This window comes from Anarrhichthys ocellatus, unplaced genomic scaffold (genome assembly GCF_004355925.1).
Source record: "Anarrhichthys ocellatus isolate YVR2014 unplaced genomic scaffold, GSC_Weel_1.0 scaffold159, whole genome shotgun sequence".
In the NCBI taxonomy this organism is placed as follows: domain Eukaryota; kingdom Metazoa; phylum Chordata; class Actinopteri; order Perciformes; family Anarhichadidae; genus Anarrhichthys; species Anarrhichthys ocellatus.
Window position 1 is genome coordinate 3811 of NW_022280189.1, and position 25595 is coordinate 29405.

At 43.3% G+C, this 25595-nt stretch overlaps 4 protein-coding genes across 4 annotated transcripts in view; 1 reads left to right on the forward strand and 3 right to left on the reverse strand.

The window, feature by feature from the left end:
- The window catches only part of pcid2 (PCI domain containing 2), a 4160-nt gene extending 2136 nt beyond the window's left edge, over window positions 1–2024 (forward strand). The window contains exons 10-15 of the mRNA XM_031878050.1: window positions 181–322; window positions 669–769; window positions 895–968; window positions 1046–1171; window positions 1569–1692; window positions 1813–2024. Of these exons, the coding sequence (XP_031733910.1) occupies window positions 181–322; window positions 669–769; window positions 895–968; window positions 1046–1171; window positions 1569–1692; window positions 1813–1902 (657 nt within the window). The 3' untranslated portion in view covers window positions 1903–2024. The remainder of the gene's footprint in view (window positions 1–180; window positions 323–668; window positions 770–894; window positions 969–1045; window positions 1172–1568; window positions 1693–1812) is intronic.
- Window positions 2025–2470: 446 nt separating this feature from the next.
- Window positions 2471–17965, reverse strand: LOC116400259 (uncharacterized). The gene is given in 18 exon segments (XM_031878012.1): window positions 2471–3340; window positions 3726–3864; window positions 3936–4015; window positions 4089–4220; window positions 4304–4379; window positions 4381–4463; window positions 4906–4930; window positions 5002–5162; window positions 5602–5690; window positions 7308–7738; window positions 8582–8769; window positions 8843–8960; window positions 9195–9451; window positions 9538–9669; window positions 9809–9922; window positions 10086–10110; window positions 17604–17767; window positions 17908–17965. Coding segments are annotated over 18 exon segments (2967 nt in total). The 3' UTR covers window positions 2471–2645.
- A 392-nt stretch (window positions 17966–18357) lies between these two features.
- LOC116400274 (coagulation factor VII-like) lies at window positions 18358–21846 on the reverse strand. Its single transcript, XM_031878046.1, has 8 exons — window positions 21786–21846; window positions 21465–21628; window positions 21346–21370; window positions 20640–20753; window positions 20107–20253; window positions 19545–19663; window positions 19137–19257; window positions 18358–19060 (listed from the first exon to the last, which is right to left on the reverse strand). The coding sequence occupies exons 1-8, from the start codon at window positions 21844–21846 to the stop codon at window positions 18468–18470; spliced, it is 1344 nt and encodes a 447-aa protein (XP_031733906.1). The 3' UTR covers window positions 18358–18467.
- Window positions 21847–22351: 505 nt separating this feature from the next.
- Window positions 22352–25092, reverse strand: f7l (coagulation factor VII, like). The gene is made up of 8 exons (XM_031878058.1): window positions 25005–25092; window positions 24422–24588; window positions 24325–24349; window positions 24136–24249; window positions 23911–24051; window positions 23435–23523; window positions 23152–23272; window positions 22352–23067 (listed from the first exon to the last, which is right to left on the reverse strand). Exons 1-8 carry the CDS (start codon window positions 25090–25092, stop codon window positions 22520–22522), a joined length of 1293 nt encoding a protein of 430 aa, XP_031733918.1. The 3' UTR covers window positions 22352–22519.
- Between the last annotated feature and the right edge of the window lie 503 nt (window positions 25093–25595).

The following is a 25595-nucleotide window of genomic DNA, read 5'->3' on the forward strand; positions in this document are numbered from 1 at the left end:
CGTGTCTCTCTGAGGTCTGAACGTGTCTCTCTGAGGTCTGAACGTGTCTCTCTGGGGTCTGAACGTGTGTCTCTGGGGTCTGAACGTGTCTCACTGAGGTCTGAAGGTCTGAACGTGTCTCACTGTTGGAATAAAGACACAGAACGTTCTGGATTGATTGATGATTTCTCTTATGATCAGATCAATAAGCTGCACCTGTGTAAGCCTCTGATCAGAGCCATCGACAGCTCCAACCTGAAGAACGACTACAGTCCGGCTCAGAAGGTCACCTACAAATACTACGTGGGCCGCAAGGCCATGTTCGACAGCGACTTCAAGCCAGGTAATACTGCAGTACTACTCTAAAAATACTACTGTAACAATACTGTAATACTACTGTAAAAATACTGTAAAGTACTACTGTAAAATACTGTAACAATACTGCAATAATGCTGTATTACTGCAGTAATACGTAATAATACAGTAATGATAAAATAATATTACGTGGGCCGCAAGTAGTACCACTGTAATAATACTGCTGCAGTAATTCTTCTGTCTCTTTGTGTAGTTTCTAATGTTCGATGTATTTGTCCTTTAAGTCGGTGATTTCCTAAAACAACAGTAATAATATAAACATTAATAATCAACATGATTGATTATTGATCGTGTTATTGATAACGTGTCTGCAGCGGAGGAGTTCCTGTCGTATGCTTTCCATCACTGTCATCCATCCAGTCAGAAGAACAAGAGGATGATCCTAATCTACCTGCTGCCCGTCAAGATGCTGCTGGTGAGAGACCAGTTGAGACCAGTTCAGACCATTTCTGTACCAGTTTATACCAGTTCAGACTCGTTCAGACCACACAGACCCGTTCAGACCAGTTCCCCCAGTCTGATGGCAGCTTGTTGTTTCAGGGTCACATGCCGACTCATCAGCTCCTGAGGAAATATGACCTCATGCAGTTTGCCGACGTCACCAAATCTGTGAGGTAAGCAGAGGTGGTAGCACAACAGGAAGTGACATCATCGTGCTGTCAGGTGATCTCACAGGTGAACTGTGTTTCAGTGAGGGGAACCTGCTGCTGCTGAACGAAGCTCTGTCCAAACACGAGACCTTCTTCATCCGCTGTGGGATCTTCCTCATCCTGGAGAAGCTGAAGATCATCACCTACAGGAACCTCTTCAAGAAAGTGTGAGTCCAGTTCCCCCTGGTGGATCCCACCGTTACTGTAGCCAGAGACAGGATAGTCCAGTTCCTCTTTGTGGATCCCACTGGTGCTGTAGCCAGAGACAGGATAGTCCAGTTGCTCCTGGGGGACCCTCCTGGTACTGTAGCCAGAGACGGGATAGTCCAGTTCCTCCTGGGGGATCCTACTGGTACTGTAGCCAGAGTCAGGATAGTCCAGTTCCTCCTGGGGATCCCACTGGTACTGTAGCCAGAGTCAGGATAGTCCAGTTCCTCCTGGGGGATCCCACTGGTACTGTAGCCGGAGTCAGGATAGTCCAGTTCCTCCTGGGGGATCCCACTGGTACTGTAGCCAGAGTCAGGATAGTCCAGTTCCAGTTCTGACCTCAGCTTCTATCTACAGGTATATTCTGCTGAGGACTCACCAGCTTCCTCTGGACGCCTTCCTGGTGGCCATGAAGATGATGCAGCTGGACGACGTGGACCTCGACGAGGTACAGTGTATCTTGGCCAACCTGATCTACATGGTGAGCTCCCCCACACACACACACACACACACACACACACACACACACACACACACACACGAACAGGAAACACCTGGGACTGAAGACAACTCTTCTTCTGTGGTTTCTGTCTCCTCTCAGGGTCACATCAAAGGTTACATCTCCCATCAGCACCAGAAGCTCGTGGTCAGTAAACAGAATCCGTTCCCTCCTCTCTCGTCCGTCTCCTAGACTACGTTACCCACAAATCCCCTCTGACTGTGATGCTCTTTGGAAACTATTCAGTGAACTCTTTTTTTCTTATTTTGTACTGTAAAAAAACATGTTGAATAAAACAGATGGTGGTTTCTACAGCGTGTTGAACTTCTGTGTTTCCTGGAGGCTTTCGATGGTGCATTGTGGGTACTGGAGTCTTTATTCTTATTCTGACAGCAATTCGTTACTTTTAAAGCCGCACATCTCAAATACAAACTGCTGATGATATGCATATGATCTTCATGTTCAAAATGTTTCATATTTCTTCCGTTTTTTGCACAAATGTTAAATAATTACTTTGTAAATAGTTAACTAAAAGGTTCAACTTTCAAACTACATGCTAGTGCTTTTAAAGCTCAACAATTTTATTTCTTTACTAATATAACCCTCTGAGAAGAAGAAGAGAAGGAATCAGTTGGAAGCTTAGATTTAAACAAACAGCTTCCTGTTTCAGTTTTTCACAATAAAAGCTCAACTTCTACAGGATCCTGTCATGTGACACAAACATGTAAATAAAAGATCTGGAGTCTGAATGATTCTGTTAAATCTGCTAAAATATTTATTATTATCAACGGAGAGAAGAACATCGTCAGCGTACCGGCTGATTCATCATTTTACAACAATTTTGTATTTGAAGAAAAATAATCTATAAAATCCGATAAGAAGCATCATAGGATTATTTGATGGAGGAGTTTTAAAGATGGCGGTCTGTTGCCGGGTCACTCAGCGGGATACTGGCTGACCTGTGAGGTCATGTCGTCCTCGGCCGCCTCCAGCCTTGGTCGGATCCAGCTCAGATAGCGGGACAGTTTGGTGAACACCAGGCCGTCACAGCCTGATGACATCAGCAGCCCTGTCAGAAACGCTGTCCCTCGGTCCACCGTGGCGACCGGCGACCCTGGCAACAGACCACCGCCGACCTCTGACCTCGAACGGCGGTCAGATTCTGAGGGCTCCTGGTTCAGGATCTTTGACTCGTTGTAGTTTTCTGCTCCATTGTGCATCCCATTATGGGCTGGATTTTGGTTCTGGTTCCTTACAGGTCCATTCTGGTTCCCTACAGGTCCATTCTGGCTCCCTACAGGTCCATTCTGGCTCCTCATGCAGAACATTTTGTTGCTGAGTGAATGCGAGACGTTCATCCGCGTGCGACACTCGTCCAGCTTCACGTAGACCAGTTCCTGGGTCCGCCCGCCGCCCCCACGCTCCGTGGCGACGCCCGTCCTCCCAGAATGCATCAGGACGTTTTCGCTGAAGTCCTTCTTAGGCAGGCAGAGGTGGATGAGGGCGGGGCTAAAGGAAAGGGGGCGGGCCAGCTCTAGGAGGGCGAGGTCATTGTCGTGGTGATCCGTACGGAAACTATCGTGGACGTAAAGCGCCCGGACGGGAACCAGCGTCGTCTCATCACCGTCGCCTAGAAAACAAGAATAATTATCATCCAGTGGACTTTTATTGTGAAGTTGATCTTTATTTCACAATAAAAGTCCATTTCTGCCTAAATTTAAAAAAAGAAAATCATGCTTTTATGTTCTTTGATGTAGTCTTCAAGATTTAAGGACCAAATAACATCCCATAATTAATAATTCATAATTATCTAAAAAACAGTTAGATAATCCAGTTAACTACGATCCTTTATAGTAAAAATAAATAAATATATATATATATCTATATCTATATATATATATATATCTATATCTGTTAATCTGAACCCACTAAATACCTCAACACCGGCCCTTTAAATCTCACCTGTCCAACACATTAAAAGCACTGATACAACGTTCAGGTAATAAACTTCATACCGGCGACCACGGCGAAGTCGGAGGGTCGGAGGTGAGTTGGCGAGCCAGCCAGGAGGCAGCGGGCGGCGGTCAGGACAGAGCGGCGCCCCAGCACCACGCCGCCACACGGCTCCGCCCCTCTGCTGCTCAGCAGGGACACCTGGAGCGGCAAAACAAACACCTGAGTAAAAACAAAACAAGCTCAACGCCTCGCTGAGAGATGCTCTTTACCTGCCAGGGACAGTTTCCATGGCGACACATGGAGGGCGTGGCGTTGAAGTTCTCAGGAAGTCGTCCACAAGGAAACTCCACTGAGGACACAAAGACGTTGTTAGTTCGAGCGGGTTTTTGGGTAAACCTGGTGGTGTTTTTTTGGCGTTGCACCTTCGGGGAGGCAGCTCCGCCCGTCGGTCTGTAGTTTGAATCCCGGCACACAGGAGCAGCGGAAGGAGGTGAAGGACGGCGAGCACAGCTGGTGACATGCCGTCGGCCCGTCAGTCGGACACTCGGAGAGCTCTGAAACATTAAACATATTCAATATTAGCCCCGCCCTCTTAGAGGAGGCGGGGCTAATACGTTGCTGTGGGCGTGGCCCAAACCTGCCACGGTGACTTGTGGCGCGGTGGGCAGCCGTCCTTCGGCTCCCAGTTCACAGACCGGTCCGTAGTGGGGGGGGGCTGCAGGAGCAGTGGAACCCCCCCACTTCATCAGTGCAGGTCCCCCCGTGCAGGCAGGGGGGGGGGTCACACTGATCCCCATCTGATCACCGATCGGATCGATACAGACGGATGTAAATAATATACATTTATTAACAACAAGAAATCTGAGATCATTTCTAAAAGTGGAATTATTTATTGATTTGTTTTTATTTGTTTCTTCTCAAGTAAAATAAAATCTTTTCATAAAATATCTCTTTGTTTTATATATGTTTTACATATTAAATCTAAAGATAAAATAACGTATGAAATACACATTTATAACATTTCTTTAGAAAATGTAAAAACAATATTTATATAAAACCAAACATTTCTAATGTTTATTTATTCATTTATATTGAACATATTTTAAACATTTATGACATTTATTTAGAGGAAGTTAAATAATATTGATATTTATTTCTAAAGTAAAAAACAAACCTTTCTATTGTTTCATGTTTATTTGTTATTAATTTCTCATTATTATTATTATAATAATAACTCACCTGTGTAAACGGTCCAGAAGGCGATCTGAAGAGAAACTAACCAGTTAAAACCAGCTGAATCCATCCGATTAATGATTATTGATTATTGAGTCTCACCGTCTTCGGCGTGTTCTCGAAGTACTCGCGCGCCTCCTCGTAGCTGCAGCGCTCCTCGTGACACTCTCGCTCCAGGTTCCCCTGAAGGATCTCCTCCACCAGGTACATGTTGGCCCTCCTGGACCTCAAGAACACCTGCTGGTCCTGAGGGGCCTGGAACACTGGAGACATAACTATTTATTATGATGATATTTATTAGAATAATTAATTAAACATCACTTCTCTGTTGCAAAGTACCAAATTATATAAAAAAATATATAATTGTTAAATTAATTTACATTTATTCACATATTTATTGCCTCATTTATTTATTTCAGGATTTATTTGAAAGGCGTGATCATGTATTTAATCTATTTAAAGACATATTTTGTAACACACACACACTCACACACACATACACACTCACACACACAATAAATCATAATGAACTGTTTCATAATTATGTTTAGTTTAAACTGCAACGTTTTTACTTTTAATATCAGTTCGATTTCATTCCTGTCTGATTGATCGGTTTATAGAAAGATCATTTATTGAATACTGAAATCTGACAAACAACAAACACAACATCACAGGTCGGAGGTCACAGGTCACAGGTCTTACCTTGTGCTCTGATGAGAACCTGAAGGAAGCAAGCGAAGAGGTAGAAGAGAGACGGGAGAGACGCCGACATGATGCCGACCACCATGACACTGACTCACACACACACACACTGACTCACACACTGACACACACACACACACACACTGACACACACACTGACACACACACACACACACACACACAGAAACGTCTAATATGTTGTTCAGAGTCTGGTTCAGTGTTAAACTGTGAACCAGACTCGTTAATAATGACTCAAGTATAAAATGTTGTTAAAACCGTTTTTAACTCTTCTTCAGCTGAACGAGTCGCTCTGTTCCCATGAAGAGTTAAAAGAGGAACAGAAGGTTCTTCACTCGACTCGTCTGTTTGTCTCTCAAAACAAGCAGCAGCTCCGACCTTTCACCTCCGAACCTCCAACTACATGTGGCTTTGTTTGTTTCAGGTAAACAAGAGATTAATCATTTAAAATGAGGATTCAGAGCAAACACAGGAAAGAACATGACGTCTGAGGACTCAGAGCTTCATCATCTTAGCAAAGAATGCTAACATGAGGCTAAATGCTAACGTTGTTTATTCATCCAGACTATGTGACGTCCTCAATCATCTTGTGTTTGTTGTTTCATTGGTGACAAATGTAATTTTTCTAATTAATCTACCAATAAATTGATCAGTAAGTCGACCAACAGTCGATTTATTTATTAGAATAAACACTGGAGACAAAACTCTGTTTATTACAATCATGATTTATTTATTTATATATTTGTTAGAGTTAACAAACATCATCTCTGTTACAAAGAACTACATTATATTAATTATGTTTAGATTATTATAATGAATTATTCATCATATGTATGACCTGTGTTTACAATAATAAACCTGAGAATCAACCACTGAAACAATTGATTTAATATTAAATTAGTTGCTGATTCATTTTAGATAAATTAATGTTTGAAGTTTCACCTTAAAAATTAAATATTGAAATTAAATATAGAAACTATAGATAATGTTTACAGTGATGATCAAAAATATTTTTTTTGTGAATATATTGAATTAACTCAACTCTAATTAAATTAAATAAAGAAAAATGCACCAATAGCGAGAAAGTAAATGTAAAATTTAAGATATTTTAGTTTTATTCAGACAAAAACTTCATTCATCAGACTGTTGTCGTATTTCTTTATTTTGCTTCAACTTCAGCTTTAAAAGCTGCTTTCTGACAATGACTGATAAAAAAATACATGAAAACAGAATGTTTTTTATTGAAACACATTTTTGAATGTTACTGAGCACAAAATTTGCTTTTTTTAGCTGCTGCTTTATAAGCTGATAATGTGATCGGATGATTTGTTTACAAAAAACAATTAATGCAGCTTTAAGAGAAAATCCAGAGGACCCAGAATCGAACCCTGAGGAACTCCAACGCTCCGTTTTTAGCTAACACGTTAGTAGCAGCGGTTAGCTAACACGTTAGCTGCAGCTACTTTAGAAGCTACTCTATGTTTATATGCTGCTTGTTCTGCTGCTGCCTAATGGCCAAACCCCTTCATTAATGTAGCTTTAAGAAGATTAGAAACGTCTTTAAAAACAGATAAAAGTGTGAAATGTGACGGTTAAAACACAACATTGATGATTACATGCGAGGCTTAAAGTGTGGCGGATCTCTGTTCGATGACTTTTGAAGAAGAAGAACTCCGTTCCGGTGTTACAGAACCAGCCTCTTGATGGCACCATGGTGCCTTCTCACCCTTCCACCGCCGCCGCCACTGCTCTTCCCTTCAGGCACCAGCTTGTCGATGCCCTCTCGGATCCAGCGGATGTATTTGGACACCTGCGTGTAGACGCCGTATTTGCCTTTGCGGGCGCAGCCTTCGCCCCAGCTCACGATGCCGGTGATGAAGTAGGTGTCGGAGTAGCGCGTGACATGCGGCCCGCCGCTGTCGCCCTGGCACGCGTCCTTGGCTATCGTGTCGTAGCCAGCGCAGAACATACGGGTGGAGATGCGCAGCTGGGTGGACTCGATGCAGGTCTGCCGGTCCACATAGGGCATCGTGAGGCGCTGCAGGATGGTGGACGGCTGACGGCCTTCGCCGAGTCGGCCGAAACCGCTGACGGTGCCGTCGACCTGCTGCATCAACACCTGCAGGAGGATGGAAGAAATCCAGTTTTTGCATCGTTTTTGATCATATGAGAAGCTCCATATCACTCTTATACAGTAAATATGAGCAGCTGGTTAGCTTAGCTTAGCATAAAGAGTGGAAATAGTGCTAATTTATTATTTCACGCACCTGAACCAGTAACTTCCTGTCGACACAGGTTACCTAGCAACCATGAGAAGGTAAGAAATAATCTGTCAAATTGTTTGTTGGTTACAGAACAAACAATATTTAAAATGTCAATCAGGGAGCTTTAGAGGCGCTAGTAGGAGGAGTTTGTTGCCTTCGGACAGAGCCAGGCTAGCCGTTACCCCTTGTTTACAGTCTGTATGTTAAGCTAAGCTAACCAGCTTTTATGCTAAGCTAACCAGCTGTTGCTTAATATTTACCGTAGAAACATGTGTTGTCACTTTATACAGGTTTAAGTTTCATTCATCCAGCAGAAGTATCTCATAACTTTTGGCTGGATTGTCATGAACTTTGGTTCAGACGTTCATGCTCCCCAGGGGATAAATCCTAAAGAAACTGGTGATCCTTCGACCAGCAAGTCACAGTTTTTACTAAACATATCACAAGATCAACTTGATGAATCGTCAACAATTGGTTCAGACGTTAATGTTCCTCAGAGGATGAACCCTCACACTCTTTAGCGCCACCATAAGGTTGTTTTAAGTCAAACATGTTAATGCTAAGCTAACCAGCTGTTGCTTCATGAGAGTGGTGTCAATTTACTGGTTAAAGTTTCATTCATCCAACAAAAAGTATAACAACTACGAGATTCATGGTTCCCGGAAGTTGTATCCTAATAACCAGCTTCAAAAGTTCACCTTTTCAGCAAAGTCCGACTCAGGTATGCAGGCCGGCAGGATGAACCTGGAGAACTTGATGGGCGTGGCCAGTTTGATGAGGGCGATGTCGTTGTGGTAGGTGTCCGGCCGGTACTTGTTGTGGGTCATGATGGTTTCCACCTGGTAGGTCGCTTCGTTACCGTGATCCACCAACACGTCAAACTCACCTGAACCCACAAAGACATTTTCAGACAGTTCAAACACAGCCGGTAATGAGCCGATTGGTCGGTTTAGACTCACCGAGCTTGACGTAGATGAAGCGTGATTGGTTCATGCAGTGGGCGGCAGTCAGGATGACGTATTCGTTGAGAATGGTTCCTCCGCAGAACCCGAGGTCGTTCTCGTTCAGGAGGAGAGCCTGAGAGGACGAGACGGGACAGATGTTTGTATAACACAACATCTGCTGTAGTGGACTTCCAGATACCTGTAAAGGTCTTCTAATGGTCCACATAGAGACAACAATGGACACCTTGACAGTAATGGACTCCCAGGTGTGGCCAAACAAACATGGATTTCTTCGTCTCTACATCGTTCCTCATTGTCTGACATGAGGACATTATTTATTATCATTGTCCTCATGAAGTGTCTTTACCTGCCAAGGACATTCTCCTGGAGGACAGTCCTCTCCGTTGACGATGCGGGTCATACTCCCCATATTGGGGATGATGATTTCTTCGAAAACTGAGTCTTGGGGAAGCGGAGCCACGTCCAGCGACTCGGTGGATTTGGCGTTGGCGCTGTGGTTTGTCGGGTTGGACTCGGTGACATTCGCGTCCGTCGCGTTCTTCCGCACGTACCTGAAAACAGTCCGGGTGTTTCCGCTGATGACGGCGCCGCATTTGAAGGGTTCTGCAAGAAGCATTTTTGAAATCACATTCAGATATTAGTTTTTGTCCTGATGGTGATGCTACAGGTTTCTAGAGCCTTTTTTTCACCGTTTGAGTTGCAGGATTTGTCCTCCGATCCCAGGAAATACCCATCGGCGCATGAGCACTGAATGTTTCCTCGCTCCACGCGACAGAAATGTTCACAGCCGCCATTTTTATTCTCGCAGAGCTCCGGTATAACTGCAAAAGACAAAGGAAACACGTGTATGTTTTTACTACCCATTGGGAAGCTCAACAAGATGTTATGGCGAGAAGGTTCCAAAGTCCAATGCCGCCGTTTTTTGACGTTTGCCGTCCAGAATGATTTTGGTTTGTTTACCGATTTCACAGTTGAAGCCCTGGTAGCCGGGCTTGCAGTAGCAGGTGTAGCTACCGATTCCGTCTTTGCAATGTCCTTGATGAGCGCAGGGCAGCGACTCGCAGGCATCGCCGTCTGCAGGACAAACGGCAATTTTATCGATATTTAGAACCTGCTTTCGTTTCAGGTTCTACAAAGACTTGTTTTCTTTTGTTTGTTTCGTAAAGGTGCATTCTCTGCTTGAAGCACGTGATCCGGTTGGTTTAGTCATTTTGAAGGAACAAAACAAACTCCTTACCAACGTATTTGGCCCAGAATTCATTCTGCAGAAAGAACAGAATTAGATCAGATCGAGAGTTTAAGCTGCAAATGTTTTGTTTAAAACTTGAAAACAAAGCAGCTTCAGTCAAAACTCCAATCTGATGTTTTTTTACATGTGGATCTTGTTTTCTAACAAGTCAACAAAGTAGCAAGAAATAGCTTCAATGCTAACTGTTGCTAAAGTCTTGGTCAAATCAAACACCTTTGGAGTTGTTATTATGGAGCTAAGCTAGCACTCTGCATCCAGGCTTTGTGCTAAGCTATCTTAAGTTAAGCTAAGCTAGGACATACTATCTGACTATCTAACTTTTAGACTTGTTGTGAAGCGTTTTGTTTGAGGGCAGTGTTTTATTTGAAGGAGGTTATTACAGTTTTAACAGCGTCTTCGAAGATCTCTCGTGCCTCCTCCCAGTTGCAGCGCTCCTCGTTGCACTCCCTCTCCATGTTGCCTTGTTTAAGTTCCTCTAAAAAGCTGTTGGCTCGTCTCTGTCGGGTCAGAACTTGGCTGGCCGCCTTGCTCTCCAAAAAGACTGCAAGACAAAGAGTTTTATTTTATCATTAAGTTTCAACAAAATGTCCTGAAAGACTGAAATATCTCAAAAACCGTTGGATGGATTGTGATGAAATGTGGTTCAGACATTCATGTTCACCTCAGGATGAATCCTACTGATTTTGGTGATCCTCTGACTTTCAGTTATTGCAACCAGTAGGTCAAAGTTTCACTCAACTATGAGATTCATGGTTCCCTGAAGATGTATCCTAATGATTTTGGTGACTTTTCTTTAAGCGCCACCATTAGAATGACATTTAAAGTTTTGAGTGAAATGTCTTGACAACTTTTGAGTGGATTGTCATGAACCTTTGTTCAGAGTTCATGTTCCCCAGAGGATGACCCTTTGACAGACTTTGGTGATCCTCTGACTCTTTAGCGCCACCTTGAGGTTGACATTTATGGTTTTAAGTGAAACATCTCAACAGCTATTGTGGGATAAAATGTGGTTGATCATTCATGCTCCCCAGAGGATGAACTGTAATAACTTTATTGATCTTCACTAGGTCAACATGTTCATGTGTCCACATACTCTGTAATAGTTACGTTAGCTCCATCTACTTTTTTTAATATCTTCTGAGATAAATTCAATGTTTTCAGAATGACATTTTGGACCAATCACGGCTCAGCAGGTGTTCTCTTTGTCCAATAAGACGTAAGAAGAGATTCTGCTGCTGTCAGTCAAATCAAAGAAATCTGTTGAAATCAACACATGAAACCGGACGAGGTCAAGGGTCACCTTGCAGCCGGCAATCAACATACAACCCCCCCCAAACCCCCCCCCCACATGTGTCTTCTCCACCTCGCTTCAACGACTACAAGTTTATAAGTCGGTGAACTTACCGACGTGAGCGGCGGTCAGGTGCAGCAGCAGGAGGACGAGCGACGGCTGGTGAAACCAAAACATGGCCCCGGATGGACGTGAGCTCGGCTGAGTGTGCTGAGTGGAAGTAATGGAGTCTGAATGTGGAGAGAGAGGGAGGGAGGGAGGAGGGGAGGTAGAGAGGGCAATGACCTGTATTAGTAGAGGGAGGGAGGGAGGAAGAGGTGTTGACATGTTCAATCTGCTGTGATCAGACTGGGTGGGGCTTATCTGATGACACACTGGAGCTTAACCATATTATGTTACACTGATAAAAATAAAACACTGTCCATTACAACTTTACCAGTGAACTTCAAGGTCCAGAGTGCACTGCTTTCAAACTTTCAAGACTGTATATAACAAGTGGTTTGGTTTTTGGCGGTTGCCATCTTGGTTTCTGGCCGTCAACCGTCACCACCTTGGTTTCTGGCCGTCAACCGTCACCACCTTGGTTTCTGGCCGTCAACCGTCACCACCTTGGTTTCTGGCTGTCAACCGTCACCATCTTGGTTTCTGGCCGTCAACTGCCACCACCTTGGTTTCTGGCCGTCAACCGTCACCACCTTGGTTTCTGGCCGTCAACCGCCACCATCTTGGTTTCTGGCCGTCAACCGTCACCACCTTGGTTTCTGGCCGTCAACCGTCACCACCTTGGTTTCTGGCCGTCAACCGTCACCACCTTGGTTTTTTGTGACACTAGAGGGTGGAGCTTAATAAAACCGAACGCTGAATATTCATTTTCAGGCGACAAAAAGGTTACAATGAACTTTAATGAAGTGAGAACACCAATGAAATAATAGCAATAATACTTTTACTGTGACAGAGTATTTATGCGGTGTAGTATTGGTACTTTTGCTGCAGTAAAATATCTGAATACTGATACTCCTTCAACAGGTGTTGTAAATTAGCGTTTCGCTACAAACACTAAACAGTGCATCTGGTCCTTCTGCATAAATGTATGTTGCAATTCTAATGCTGCTGTGATGTCCATATCAAATAAAATAAACGGAACATATATGTATTGCTACATTTGGATGAACTTGACCACAAAGACTGCAGATGAAAACCAGATGTTTCATACAGACAGAAGTATTGAGGAGGATCGTACACGTCGGTACGAAGGAGGTGAAGGAATTATTCTCCTGAATTATTTTGGCAGAGCGAGAGTCGTTTACAGTAAACAAGTTTTTCAAACACTGACTCAACATGCAAATATTTACTCCGCGGACTGAAACACAACTCCAGCTGTGGAAAAAGTATTTAATTCAAGTAAAAGCAGTCAGTTTGTCTAGTTCGTCTAAAAGTACAACAAGTGAACTACCTATTAATCTCATAATTGGGTTGGAAATACTTTTAATTCTTTCTTGAAAAGTTTGGAAACATTTGTTTATGCCAAAGAATAGTCTGTAAATAATGTGATGTTTTTACAGTTTAGTTAATTCAGACTTTATTATGTGTGAAAAACATTGATCACAAATAATCCATCACTTCTCTTCAGTAACTTTTATTCAGCTTCTGAACATCTCGGCCAAATACAGCGACTTTGACGACAGATGATTCCAGACTCTTTATAAGATTTTTGACAGACCTAAAAAACGAAGTATAACAGGAAAATTAAAGCACATAAAGAATTAAATCTGGTTCCTGAACATCATCTTAGTTTAAACTAGTTTCTGTTCCAGCATCTCTAAAGCCTTCTCATTGGCTGGCGTCATGGTGGGCGGGTCCTTCATGAAGCCCTCCGCCCAGTCCACAAAGTTGGCCATGTTGGCGTACACCCCATAATACCCCGGGTGTGAGCAGCCCCGCCCCCATCCGACCACGCCCGTCAGGAAGTGGGTGGAGCCGTAGAGCGTGACCAGCGGGCTCCCGTCGTCTCCGCGGCAACTCTCTTGGCGACCCTCCAGGTACCCGGCACACAGCATGTTGTCGGTGAAGTTGAACTGGGCTCTCTGGGAGCACTGGGAGTTCTGGTGGATGGGCACGGACATCCTGCGGAGGACAGGGGAGACCGGGGCGACGGGGCCGCCGGGCTGGTCGGCGTTGCCCCCGGAGGTCCTCTTGCCCCAACCGGACACGGTGTGGTAGCGGACCGGCAGCAGCTCCCGCCGGGCGAAGTCTCCGGTCGGCAGGCAGACGGGGGCGACGTCGCGGTTCAAGGTGACGGGACGACTGAGCTGCAGCAGAGCGACGTCGTTATCGCCCGTTAATGGGACGAAACCTTCATGGGCGACCGCCATGAAAACGGGTAACTTCTGTTCTGAGCCTTCTTCTACGTCCAAGTTGTGTTCCCCTGGTTACGGAAAAGACACCGTTAAACGAGACATTAATAACGTCAACTTTACTAAACTACTTTACTAACTACATTACTAAACAACTTTAGAAACAACTTTACAGAACAACTTTGCTAAACAACTTTACAAACAACTTTACAAACAACTTTGCAAACAACTTTACCAAACAACTTTACCAAACAACTTTGCTAAACAAGTTTACAAACAACTTTGCAAACAACTTTGCAAACAACTTTACTGAACAACTTTACTGTACAACTTTACTGAACAACTTTACTAAACAACTTTACTAAACAACTTTACTAAACAACTTTACTAAACAACTTCTGTTACAACTAGTTATTGATTGGTTATTGGTTATTGATTAGTTATTGGTTATTAGCTATTGATTAGTTATTAGTTATTGATTGGTTATTGGTTATTAGTTATTGATTCGTTATTAGTTATTGATTGGTTATTAGTTATTGATTAGTTATTGGTTATTAGTTATTGATTCATTATTAGTTATTGATTGGTTATTGGTTATTAGTTATTGATTCATTAGTTATTGATTGGTTATTAGTTATTGATTATTAGTTAGTTATTAGTTATTGATTAGTTATTAGTTAGTTATTAGTTATTGATTAGTTATTGGTTAATAGTTATTGGTTAATAGTTATTCATTATTAGTTATTCATTATTAGTTATTGATTAGTTATTGGTTATTAGTTATTGATTAATTATTGGTTATTGGTTATTAGTTAGTTATTGATTAGTTATTAGTTATTGGTTATTGATTAGTTATTGGTTATTAGTTATTGGTTATTGGTTATTAGTTATTGATTAGTTATTAGTTATTCGTTACCTGCCACCACAGTGAGGCTCTGAGGGTTGTTGCCGTGGATACAGTGGGCAGCGGTGACGACCCAGTCCGGTTTGATCAGAGCCCCCCCACAGTGACTGTTTCCATTTAACTGAACCAGAACCTGAAGGACGGATAGGAAGGAAGGAAGGAAGGATAGAATGCTGCTGGGCAGACTAACATGAAATCTGAGGTACTTATTGATTGTCCCCAGAGGATGAACCGTGACCATCTTGGTGACTCTTTGACCCTCTAGCACTAGAACAACAGAATTAGCCTCTAGGGGCCGCTAGCTGCTGTTTACCTGCCAGGGACACCCTCCTCTGGGACACTGGTTGCCTCCCACCAGTCTGGTCTGACCCACCACAGACTGGTTCAGTCCTGAGTCCTGTGGAGGCAGCTGACCACACGGATACTCCACTGAAACGCACAAATACATGTAGACAAGTACTGAGTGCTGTGACGTAAAACTAGTAATACCGCAGTGTAGTAATACTCTGTTACAAGTCTTAAGTAAAAGTACTAAAGTATCAGCATCAACATATAGTTAAAGGACCGAAAGTAAAAGTATTTATTCTGCAAAATAATATATATTATTATTACATCAATGTGTTCATTACTTTAATGTTGCAGCTCATTTGAATGACTATGTACTGCTGGTATTTTAATATAATAATACATCATCATTTATTAGTTGATTAATAATCTAAATCTGTAGAATAACTAAATGTAGAGCAGTAAAAAGTACAATATCTACTCTGAGAAGTAGAAAAATACTCAAGTAAAGTACCTCAAATGTGTACTGAAGTACAGTACTTGAGTAAATGTACTTGGTTACTTTCATCACTGTTTAATTGGAGGATTAAATATTTGATTTTGAGGAAGTTATTTTATTGTTAAACAATCGTTTATTAGATATTTGATGTTTCAATGATAATAAAGTGATAATTAGTTGAGTTTCCTCTGTTTCTAGTCTGCTGCCTCCTGCTGGTCACCTGCTGAACTCCCTCTACGTGAGTACACAAATGTAGATGTACTACTCACAAACACCTGATCACAGTAAATACAAATAGTATTGGTAGTATTGGTAGTATTTGTACCCTGAGCGACACACTGCCGCCCGTCTTCTCCCAGTTTGAACCCGTCGGCACAAAAACATCTCCGTCGATCTGCTGAACCGTCACAGAAATGTTCACAGTGTCCGTTCTGATAGAGACACTTCAGAAGGTCTTCAACCACTGGAAGAGAAGGTTCAACACACTTCACCATATAATGATACCATGATATGTTCATTGATAAGATAACACGTCTACTGAAGATCTGATAATATGTGAATACATCTGTTTCCTCTATATTTTAGGATGAATGAGTATAATTCATATTCTTTACCAGTCTGACAGTATTGTCCTTCAAAGCCTTCGGCACAGTAACATTGGTAGGACGTGTCCAGGTAAACACATGTCCCGTTGTTACGGCACGGGTTCACCAGGCAGGGGTCCCGACCTCACACAAGATAGTATTATTATTAATTTGAGATCATACTTTAAAGTGTACAAGAACCTGAATATGAGACAAAAGAAGCTCTCAAACAAAGTTCAACAAACAGAAGAATGAGGATCAATAAGGCTTCAGTGATTCATCACGACTGAACTAATGAATGTACTGATCCGTTCATCAGAGTGTTCACTAACACACAAAGACAAACACTAAAGATACTTCAGTCAAAAGATATTCAATCTTTATTCTGCTTCTACAGAAAGTACAAACTACCTTTTTAATGTTAAGGTGAAAATTGTGACAACAAATGATAAATAATAAGCAAAGTTAAAGGAGTTACTCACGTTCATAGGTCAGCCAGAACTGTTTCTGCAAAGAAATAAACACATATGTTTTATTACATGTATGTCCAGTTTACAACTATGTTAGTGTATTATTTATAATAACTGCACACTAGAGTGTATTATTTATAATAACTGCACACTAGAGTGTATTGATTATAATAACTGCACACTAGAGTGTATTAATTATTGTTATGTGTTGTGTTTTCTCCCCTGCTGCCCTTCCTTTTTTTCTCTCTCTCTCAGTCTCCTTACAGATCAATCAGGTGATTGGATTCCACCTGTGGGGGCCAGTTGTCCTGATTGGTGATTGGCACCAGCAGCAGGCTGGCCAATCGGTGGAGGGAGAGCCGCAGACAAAAGGCAGGAAGCCTCGGCGTTCAGGGGAACTTCATTTCACACTGTTTATGTCAATTCTGAGAACTGAACGTGTTAGTATTTGTGGTGAGAGGTTGCGGACAGTAGGTGAGTCTGAGGTACCCTGTACGTTGGCACACACGTAGGATTTTCTGTGTCTAGATACACTAGATTTATTGGTCGGTGCCTCATCTGTATTTGGGTTTTGGTCAAGCAACATTTAGATAAGTTAGAGAAGCCATTTTGTTTGTTGATTTCAGAGGTTAGTTAGTTCGGCCAAGTTCTGTTATCTTTGTTTCAATTGTTTGGCACGACCACACCTGTCCCATCCTCTCCCAAATCTTGTGTTGAGACTCGCTCATCTTTCACTGTCAGTGAGCATAATAAATATTGTTTATGGTACACGAGCTATTTGGTTTTCATTTGGGGTGTTTTGTGTTAGTCCCTAAATCCTTCCCCCGGACAACAGAGAAGGGACGTAACACACAATAACTGCACACTAGAGTGTATTAATTATAATAACTGCACGCTAGTGTATTAATTATAACTGCACGCTAGAGTGTATTAATTATAATAACTGCACACTCATTTGTATCATATATTCAACAAAAGTTTTTCCATGAATAAATCTCTTTTGTTTGAACTCTTAGGGTCCAAAGGGAAAAGGTCCAGAAGGTTTTTATTTGTCTGTAATAACTCCACAGAGGCTCTCTGAGTGTCTGATGGTTAAACATGAAGACATTCCCATCTCACCGTCTTTCCGTCGTCTTCAAAAACTTCCCTCGCCTCCTCGTAGTCACAGATCTCCTCCACACATTCCCTCTCCAGGTTTCCTTGTTTCAGCTCCTCCAGGAAGCCGCTGTTGGCTCTCCGCCATCTCTTCAGCACCTTGTCAGCCTCGTGCTTCTCTACAAACACTGAATCATAAGAAAACATCTTTTATTCCACGTTGTCATCACAGGTGCAGCAGGAAACATAAATAAAACCAAATGATTCTGTGTGTTTATACCTCACTAACATGCTAATAACATGCTAACAACATGCTAACATGTCTTACCAGCAGCAGCGATGGCCGACAGTAGAATCCAGACGCAGCAGCAGCTCCTCAGCAGCATGATGAGTTCAGAGTGACTCAACAAAACGGTTACAGTGTTTTTAGGCTTCTGTTGGACGACGCCCACCGACCTTCTAACCAGGTCAGTAAACATATCAGCTACTTATCAGCTGGAAGTACACAAGTAGTATCAGTTAGAGGAGCACTAGAAATACTCCATAAGTACACGATACACATGTGTACATGAAGGATAAAATGACAAACATAAACATCATTCAGAGGTTTTATTATATTCACACAATGAAGATACAATTTGATTTATAGTTTAAATACTTTATTACATTATGTAATCATAAAAAACTGATTCATATAATAATTCATAAAACAAAAGATGAATAAAGACGTCTTCCATTTAATGATGACTTAAAAAGTAATTTTTTACTCTTCCCATCGATATCTATTGCAACATTCACTGCTTACATGTGTGTTATTTTTAAAGCCAAGCTACTCTAATAGAATGAAAGTCTGCTGATACATAAAACATGAACCTCCATCGTGGACCTTCAGGTCGTCCGGTTGTGCGTCGAAGCCTCGCTGGCGTTCGTCGGCAGGTCTGCGGTGGCGGTCCGGTTGTGGATCCAGTCCAGGTAGTTGGACACTCGGGTGTAGATGCCGTAGTTTCCCGGTCGGGCGCATCCTTTCCCCCAGCTGACGATGCCCAGCAGGAACGCCGTCTTCTTGTACTCCGTCACCAGCGGGCCACCGCTGTCCCCTTTACACGAGTCCTCCCGGCCCTCGATGTATCCGGCGCAGAACATGTTGTCTGTGATCGACACGCCGCTCTCCTCCTGGCACTGCTGAGTCCGGATCCGCGGCACCCTGAGCCGCCGGAGGATGTTGGAGGTGGGTCCGTCCTCCCCCCTCCTCCCCCAGCCGCTCACCGTGTGCCGGCCGACCGCCCAGAGCTCGCGCTCGGCCAGCGACCGCGTCGGCAGGCAGGCCGGCACGGCGTACGGCGTGTAGACGACGGGCGACGCCAGGTGGAGGAGGGCCATGTCGTTGTCAGCGGTGATCTTCACGTAGTCCTCGTGCATGAAGATCTCAGACACCTGGACTAGCTGCTCCGTGCCCTCCGTCACCGCCGTGTTGTGCTCACCTGGCGGACACATCAATGGTTTTAATGATTTTAATGGTGGAACATGTCTGTCGGTTGTGAACCGAGGGATTCGTACCTGCGACCACCTTCAGGAAGCGAGCGTCCACGTCCTCGAGGCAGTGAGACGCTGTGAGGATCCATGTGGGTTTATAGAGAACTCCTCCACAGAAACCTTTGCCTTTGTACACCAGCAACACCTTCAGAACACAACCGATAACTTGTGTTATTACAACAACCAAGAGGTCGTGTTTTATACATTTAAAACGTGGAACTACCAGAAGATCTTTCATTGGCTCTGATGGTGATGTTATTCACTAGCAGTCCCTGTTTTTCTGTTTTCATAAGGTTTTTGTTTGTTTAGTCATCTCTGGAAACTTTCCACCAGAATCTGGTTCTGGCAGAACTTCAGAGGTTCAGAGTCCAGTGAAGTAATGTCACAATCACAGGCTGCACAATAGATGAGTGACATTGGACCTCAGCGTACCTGCCAGGGGCATTCACCTTTGGGGCACTCGGTTCCTCCGACGATCCGAGCTCGAGAGTCGAGCTGCTCAGCTTTGTTTCCTCTGTGCAGCACCGGTACCATGCCGCACGCTATCGACTCTGAAAACACGGGAATCATTTAATATCTTCAGCGTTAATATTCTAATGAAACAGCAGAATATGAAGCAGATATTATTTCTGTACTTTGACGGAACATAAAGTGTTTGATAACTTTAAATGTGGTGTTCCACAGGGATCAATACTGGAGCCACTTGTTCACAGAGTGAAAAATATACAAATATAGATTAAATTAAAAAATGTTGTATGATAAATAAAATTAATTTAGGACCGATGGAGACCAACTGCAGCCAGTTCAAACGTTACTGGAGAAGAGTTTTCCTGCTGATGCATCAACTCATTCTGACAAAACAGACATAAAACCAGATGTTTCTTTTAACATGAAGCTCTCATGTGTTCACATTCAGACATTTTAATACTTTTTGAGTTGGAGAATGTTTTCTAATGTGAAAGACAATAAAATAAACACAAATCTTTCCTTCCACCTCTTGATATGCAGCTCTGTCCGTCAACATGCAGGAAGTAGCTGTCTGCACACGAGCAGTTCAGTCTTCGTCCTCCCTCGCCTTCATCACAGAAATGGTCACAGCCTCCGTTCTCCAGCAGGCAGCTGTCTCGAATCGTCCTGAAGTCTAAAATGTTTGAAATAGTTCACCGTGAAACATTTTAACCCTTTTTATACAATTAAATATGACAAACCTCTCAATGTATCAGCATTAAATAATTAATATTGACTGAATAGAAGAGACAGAAAAGCTTCCTTATGCAGACGACACACAGCTGTACTGTACTGAACTGTTGGGCGTTTAGGTCAGTTGGTTTGCTGACAAGTAAATCTGTGTGTCGTCTGCATATAAGAGAATATATATTTATTATACTGCCTGAATAGAATGTACAATAGGACCAAGAACAGAGCCCTGAGGTACTCCAGAGCTCAAACACTTTGACACTTTGTTAGTTTACCTGCAGACCAAGAATCCAGATTAGTTTTTAAGAATCAGTGGTTCATTTTGCTCACCGAGCTCACAGTTGAGTCCACTGAACTGCGGGAGGCAGAAACAGGTGTAGGACGATCCCTGAGGGGAGCAGCTGCCGCCGTTCAGACACGGAGTCGGCTTACAACTATCTGGAACTAAAGGACGACAATACAGTGATTATAATAAACAACAATAATAATAGTAGTGGATCACAGGATCCAGATGTTTAAGAACAAACTAGATCGATCTGAGTAACCAGGACACAGATCAAATCTGAGAAGACTTTTGATCATTTTAGTAACTTTAGAGGTCAAAACAAATTCAGTCTGTCGGTGGTTTGTATTTTGTTGCCGTACTTTATTAGAAAGCTCTCAGTAGAAGTTGTTAACCAGATTATTAATTATTTTGACTTTAATTTGTTCATTCAACCTTTATTTGTACACAGTAGTCCAATGCTTTTAAATAAATCAGGTAGACGATCATTAAAACGTAGAAACTGCAAATGAAAGATAATAATGAAACCCAAAAGCATTGAACCAACAATAGCTAAACTTTGAACGAGACGTTTCACTTCAGAGGTAATTTGTGTTTTATATTAATTTACAGCACCTCAGCGTCATTTAAAGTCTGGGTTCTGCTAGGATGATGGTCCTGGATTAGGGTTGGAACCATCATTAGCATTGGTTAGCAGCTAGCATGGCGAGACTATACCGGTATGAGATTGAAACAAAAGGTGTGGTTTCTTACGGTTGTACGTGCTCCAGAATTCGTCCTGAGGAAACAGACACATATATTATATTATATATATATATATATATATGAGGGAGAAAGAAATGAGTTTTAAATTTAAAGTAAAGAGGTCTGACCGTGGTCTCGGTGTGTTCGAACACCTCCCGGGCCTCCTCATAGGAGCAGCGCTCCTCCAGACACTCCCTCTTCAGATCCCCCATCTGTAGCTCCTCCAGCCAGCCCGAGTTATACCTCCGAGTCCGGACCAGGACTCCGTGGGCTCGATCCGGATCCAGGAAGACTTCCAAACAGAGAAGGAAAAGAGTTCGTCTAATGCTGCAGAACTAATAACGTTCAGCCTCGGCTGACCTTTATGTTGTGCTAATTAGCAATGCTAGCACACTAAACAAATTTTAAAGTAAAGATACAAGTTTTCTTCGACTTGAGTACTTCCTCACCTGAAGCCGGCCGGCAGCTGGAGAAGCTGAAGACGAAGGTGAAGAAGACTCTCAGCCACATTGTTGGACTTCACAGTTGGCTGCTGTGCTGCTTCTTTGTGGATCCAAAGGTGCAAAGTCTGGTCCACCCCCCCCCCCCATCCATTGATCACATGTTCCCAATGGAAATACTCCGTCTGACTAAATGTGACCCGTTCTGACTGCTGCTCTTCACCTCGGATACGTCCAGAGAAATTCTCCCACTTTAGTGTCCAGCTCAGATAAAAACATTACATTCAAAAAACGGAGGCTATGTTTAGCGTACCTTAGCACAAAGACTGGGAACAGGTAGAAACTAGCCTAGCGCCATCAAAACTAGAAAACTACAACTTCTGTTGATATAATGCTGCATTCATGTCACACAGGAGTTAAGTTCAGACAGTTTTCATTAATATTTAAGTTGTAATTTGATCCTAAATGGATCTAAACTTCACAAAACCAACTCGCATTAAGAAGTTTGTAGCTGCACTGAAATAAATAACATTTCTGTTTTGAATGAAACAAACATGAACACAGAAAGGTCTCTTCGTCTTTATTTATTTTGCCAGAACGCATAAAATAATCCCTTTAGATCTCAAACTGAATCTGATGAGACAAAATGATACAAATCACAAAATCAGCATTTGTATTCGTACACATAATACAACTTTTTATCTTGTGGTTCAGGTCTCGGGTTTGTGGACCCGGACCACTTTTCAGGTGGTGTACATGACATCCTGGATCCAGTCCAGGTAGTTGCTGACTTTGGCGTAGACCCCGTACAGGTTTTTACTGGCGCAGCCCCTCCCCCAGCTCACCACCCCCGTCAGGAACCAGGTCTTCTTGTAGCGTGTCACCAGAGGGCCGCCGCTGTCCCCTTGGCAGGCGTCCCGGCCGCCAGACTTCAGCCCGGCGCAGAGCATGTTCCTGGTGACGTTGAGCCTGGTGTGGAGGCGGCACTCCTGCAGGAGAACCCTCGGCAGCGTCGCCCGCTGGAGGATTCTGGCGGCGGAACCGCCCAGCAACAGGCGGCCCCAACCGGACACGGTGGAGTGGCGTACGGCCGACAGCGTTCGGCTGAAGGTGCTGTTCCATGCGGGGAGGCAAACGGGAACCACGTAGGATCCTAGTTTGATGGGGCGGTGCACCTTCAGCAGGGCCAGGTCGCTGTCATAGCTGGTCTTGTTGTAGCTGGGATGGATCCGCACTTTGACCACCCGCCGCCTCTGCTCAGTCCGTTCGTCCACGTTGAGGTCATGTTCACCTTACGGGGACAGAACCGTTTACATTTGACCTTTTCTATCAAGTAAATCAGACTTTACTTCCAACGTAACTTTGGCATTCTTACCGACGGTGACGTTGAAGATGCCGGAAGGTTTTCCCCAAACGCAGTGAGCTGCGGTTAGAATCCAGCGGTTGGACAGAACGATAGCCCCGCAGATAAAAACGTTACGCTCAGTCAGCAGAGCCTGAGACCAGCAAAGATACAAGAAAGATCACGAACAGCGTTTACGATGGAAAGGTCTGCAGATCGCTTCTCGCTCAGGAGTTCTTCAATACCCTTCAACCCAGACCTTTATCACTACATGTTGACTCTAAAGAAACTAAAGGTAACACCGTCATGTTCTTACCTGCCACGGACAGTGACCTTTGGGGCAGATCTCCCCGTTGACGACCCTTGGGCCAAAATGTATCTGAAGTCTTCCACAGGCCACAGGATCTGGACCAGAGACACAAAGACCGTCACTAAAGAGCTCGTCCCCACCTGGTTCCTACAGAGCGGCCGCTAATGTGTAGCCACTTAGCTACTGGGGACGTTGTTCGGGTTTGTTGCTAGGTGGTTTCTAAAGGTCTCAGTGAGGGTTTTTTTGTGGCAAACATGGTTGTCAGTGTAGTTGATGGTGTGTTTCCACGTGGCTCCAAAGTGGTTGCCAAGGAAGCGACTGGTTTTAATCTTTTACGCAAGTAAAAGGATCATAATACGTCTTCAAACTTCTGTGATCAAGATGTTGTTAGCATGCTAATCTACTGCAGAATCACCCCAGAAGAAAAACGAAAAGTCTGAGTGTCAGTTTTCTGGTCCCTGACGCCTCTGACGAGCTCTGACCTTCGGGCTCACAGGTGTTGGCGTCCCGATGCAGACGATAACCCGGAGCGCAGAAACAGACGTGAGGACGATCCGGAAACTGTCGGCAGAAATGTTCACACCCTCCATTTCTATAGCGACAGCCGTGTGACGTCACACGAGCTGCGTGGAGTCACAGAAACAAAAAACGTTGTTCATCACGACTTCTTCAACAGAAACCATTAAAACATAAAACGCTGCGAATACCTTTATCACAATGGGATCCATGGAAACCAGGTGGACACTTGCAGACGTAGGTGTCGACCTGTCGGGTGCAGGTGGCTCCGTTCTTACAGGGAGACGACAGGCAGTGGTCCACCGCTGCAAACAGGAAGTAGCATTTTAACAGCTGAGACAGGTACAATCAGTACGTTAAAATATTAAAAGCTGGAGTACCTGTGTAGAGCCTCCAGAAGGCCTCCTGAGAGAAGAAAACACAAGTTAACTCACAAGAAACCAGAACCATGAATCACACATTTGAGTCTGAACCGACCAGCTGCTGAGGCAGAGCGAAGATCTCCTTCGCCTCTTCGTAGGAGCATTTCTCCTCCTGACACTCGCGCTCCAGATCTCCTCTCCTCAGCTCCTCAAACAGGAAGTTGGCTCGACGATTGCGATGCAGGAAGACGCTGGCCTCAGGTCTGCTCACGAACACGCCTCCTTTATTCACACAATACGGGAAGAAGGAAGTGTTGAATGCTTAGCATTCTGGGACATGTAGTGAAATCCGTGGAGCGTGTTACCGACTGTGGCCACAAGAGGGTGACAACAGTTGGATTGACAGCTCCAATGATTAGTCATTATTTTTATTTAAAAAAGTTTTATGGTCCCAGGTTTTCAAACCAAGATGGTGACGACCAAAAACCAAGATGAACCGTTGATTCAGAAGTCTCAGGTGTACTTATGCTAAGCTAACATTAGTGCTTATGCTAGTACCTCCTCATTTATTATAGCTTAGCTAACGTGCTAACATAACTTGATCAACTGTTCAGAGAATTTCACAGTGGAGAGAAGTGAACGACTCCAAGTCTGATATGAAACTGAAGAAGAAGATGAAGAAGAGACCTGACACTGACCTCCAGGAAGCCCAGTGCATGCTGGGATAGAAGCGATGAGGAGTCGAAGGAAGAAGAGTCGCCTCGTTTCTCTGCTGATGGACGCCATGTTTGTTCTGATCAAAGGTCAGAAAAACACCCAAAACCCTCTCTGTGTACAACAGTACAAGAAGTATCAGATAAATGTACTTCAATTGTCAAAAGTAAAAGTACTCCTGATGCTCCTTCATTATAGAACAGTTTTTATCACTGATTCATGAAAGAGTATTTTAATATGAAGACGTACTTTACATACTTAAATACTTGTAGTACTGCGTCATATACTATAAGTGACAAATATAGTAGTATTGCAGTAAAAAGTACTTTATTTACAGCTGAGATGAATAATTTATATCAAAGTTAAACACAGAAAAGTCTTCACCAATCTATCAACAAACTTCAGCGGCTCAGAAAACTAAAATATAAATGATGTATATTATATAATATGTGACTTAAATATTTAGAAAAACAAAAACGTATTTACTAAAACCAACAAAGTGAAAATTCACCATTAAAAATGTTTCCAGGAAACAAACTGTGTGTGTGTGTGTGTGTGTGTGTATGTATATATAT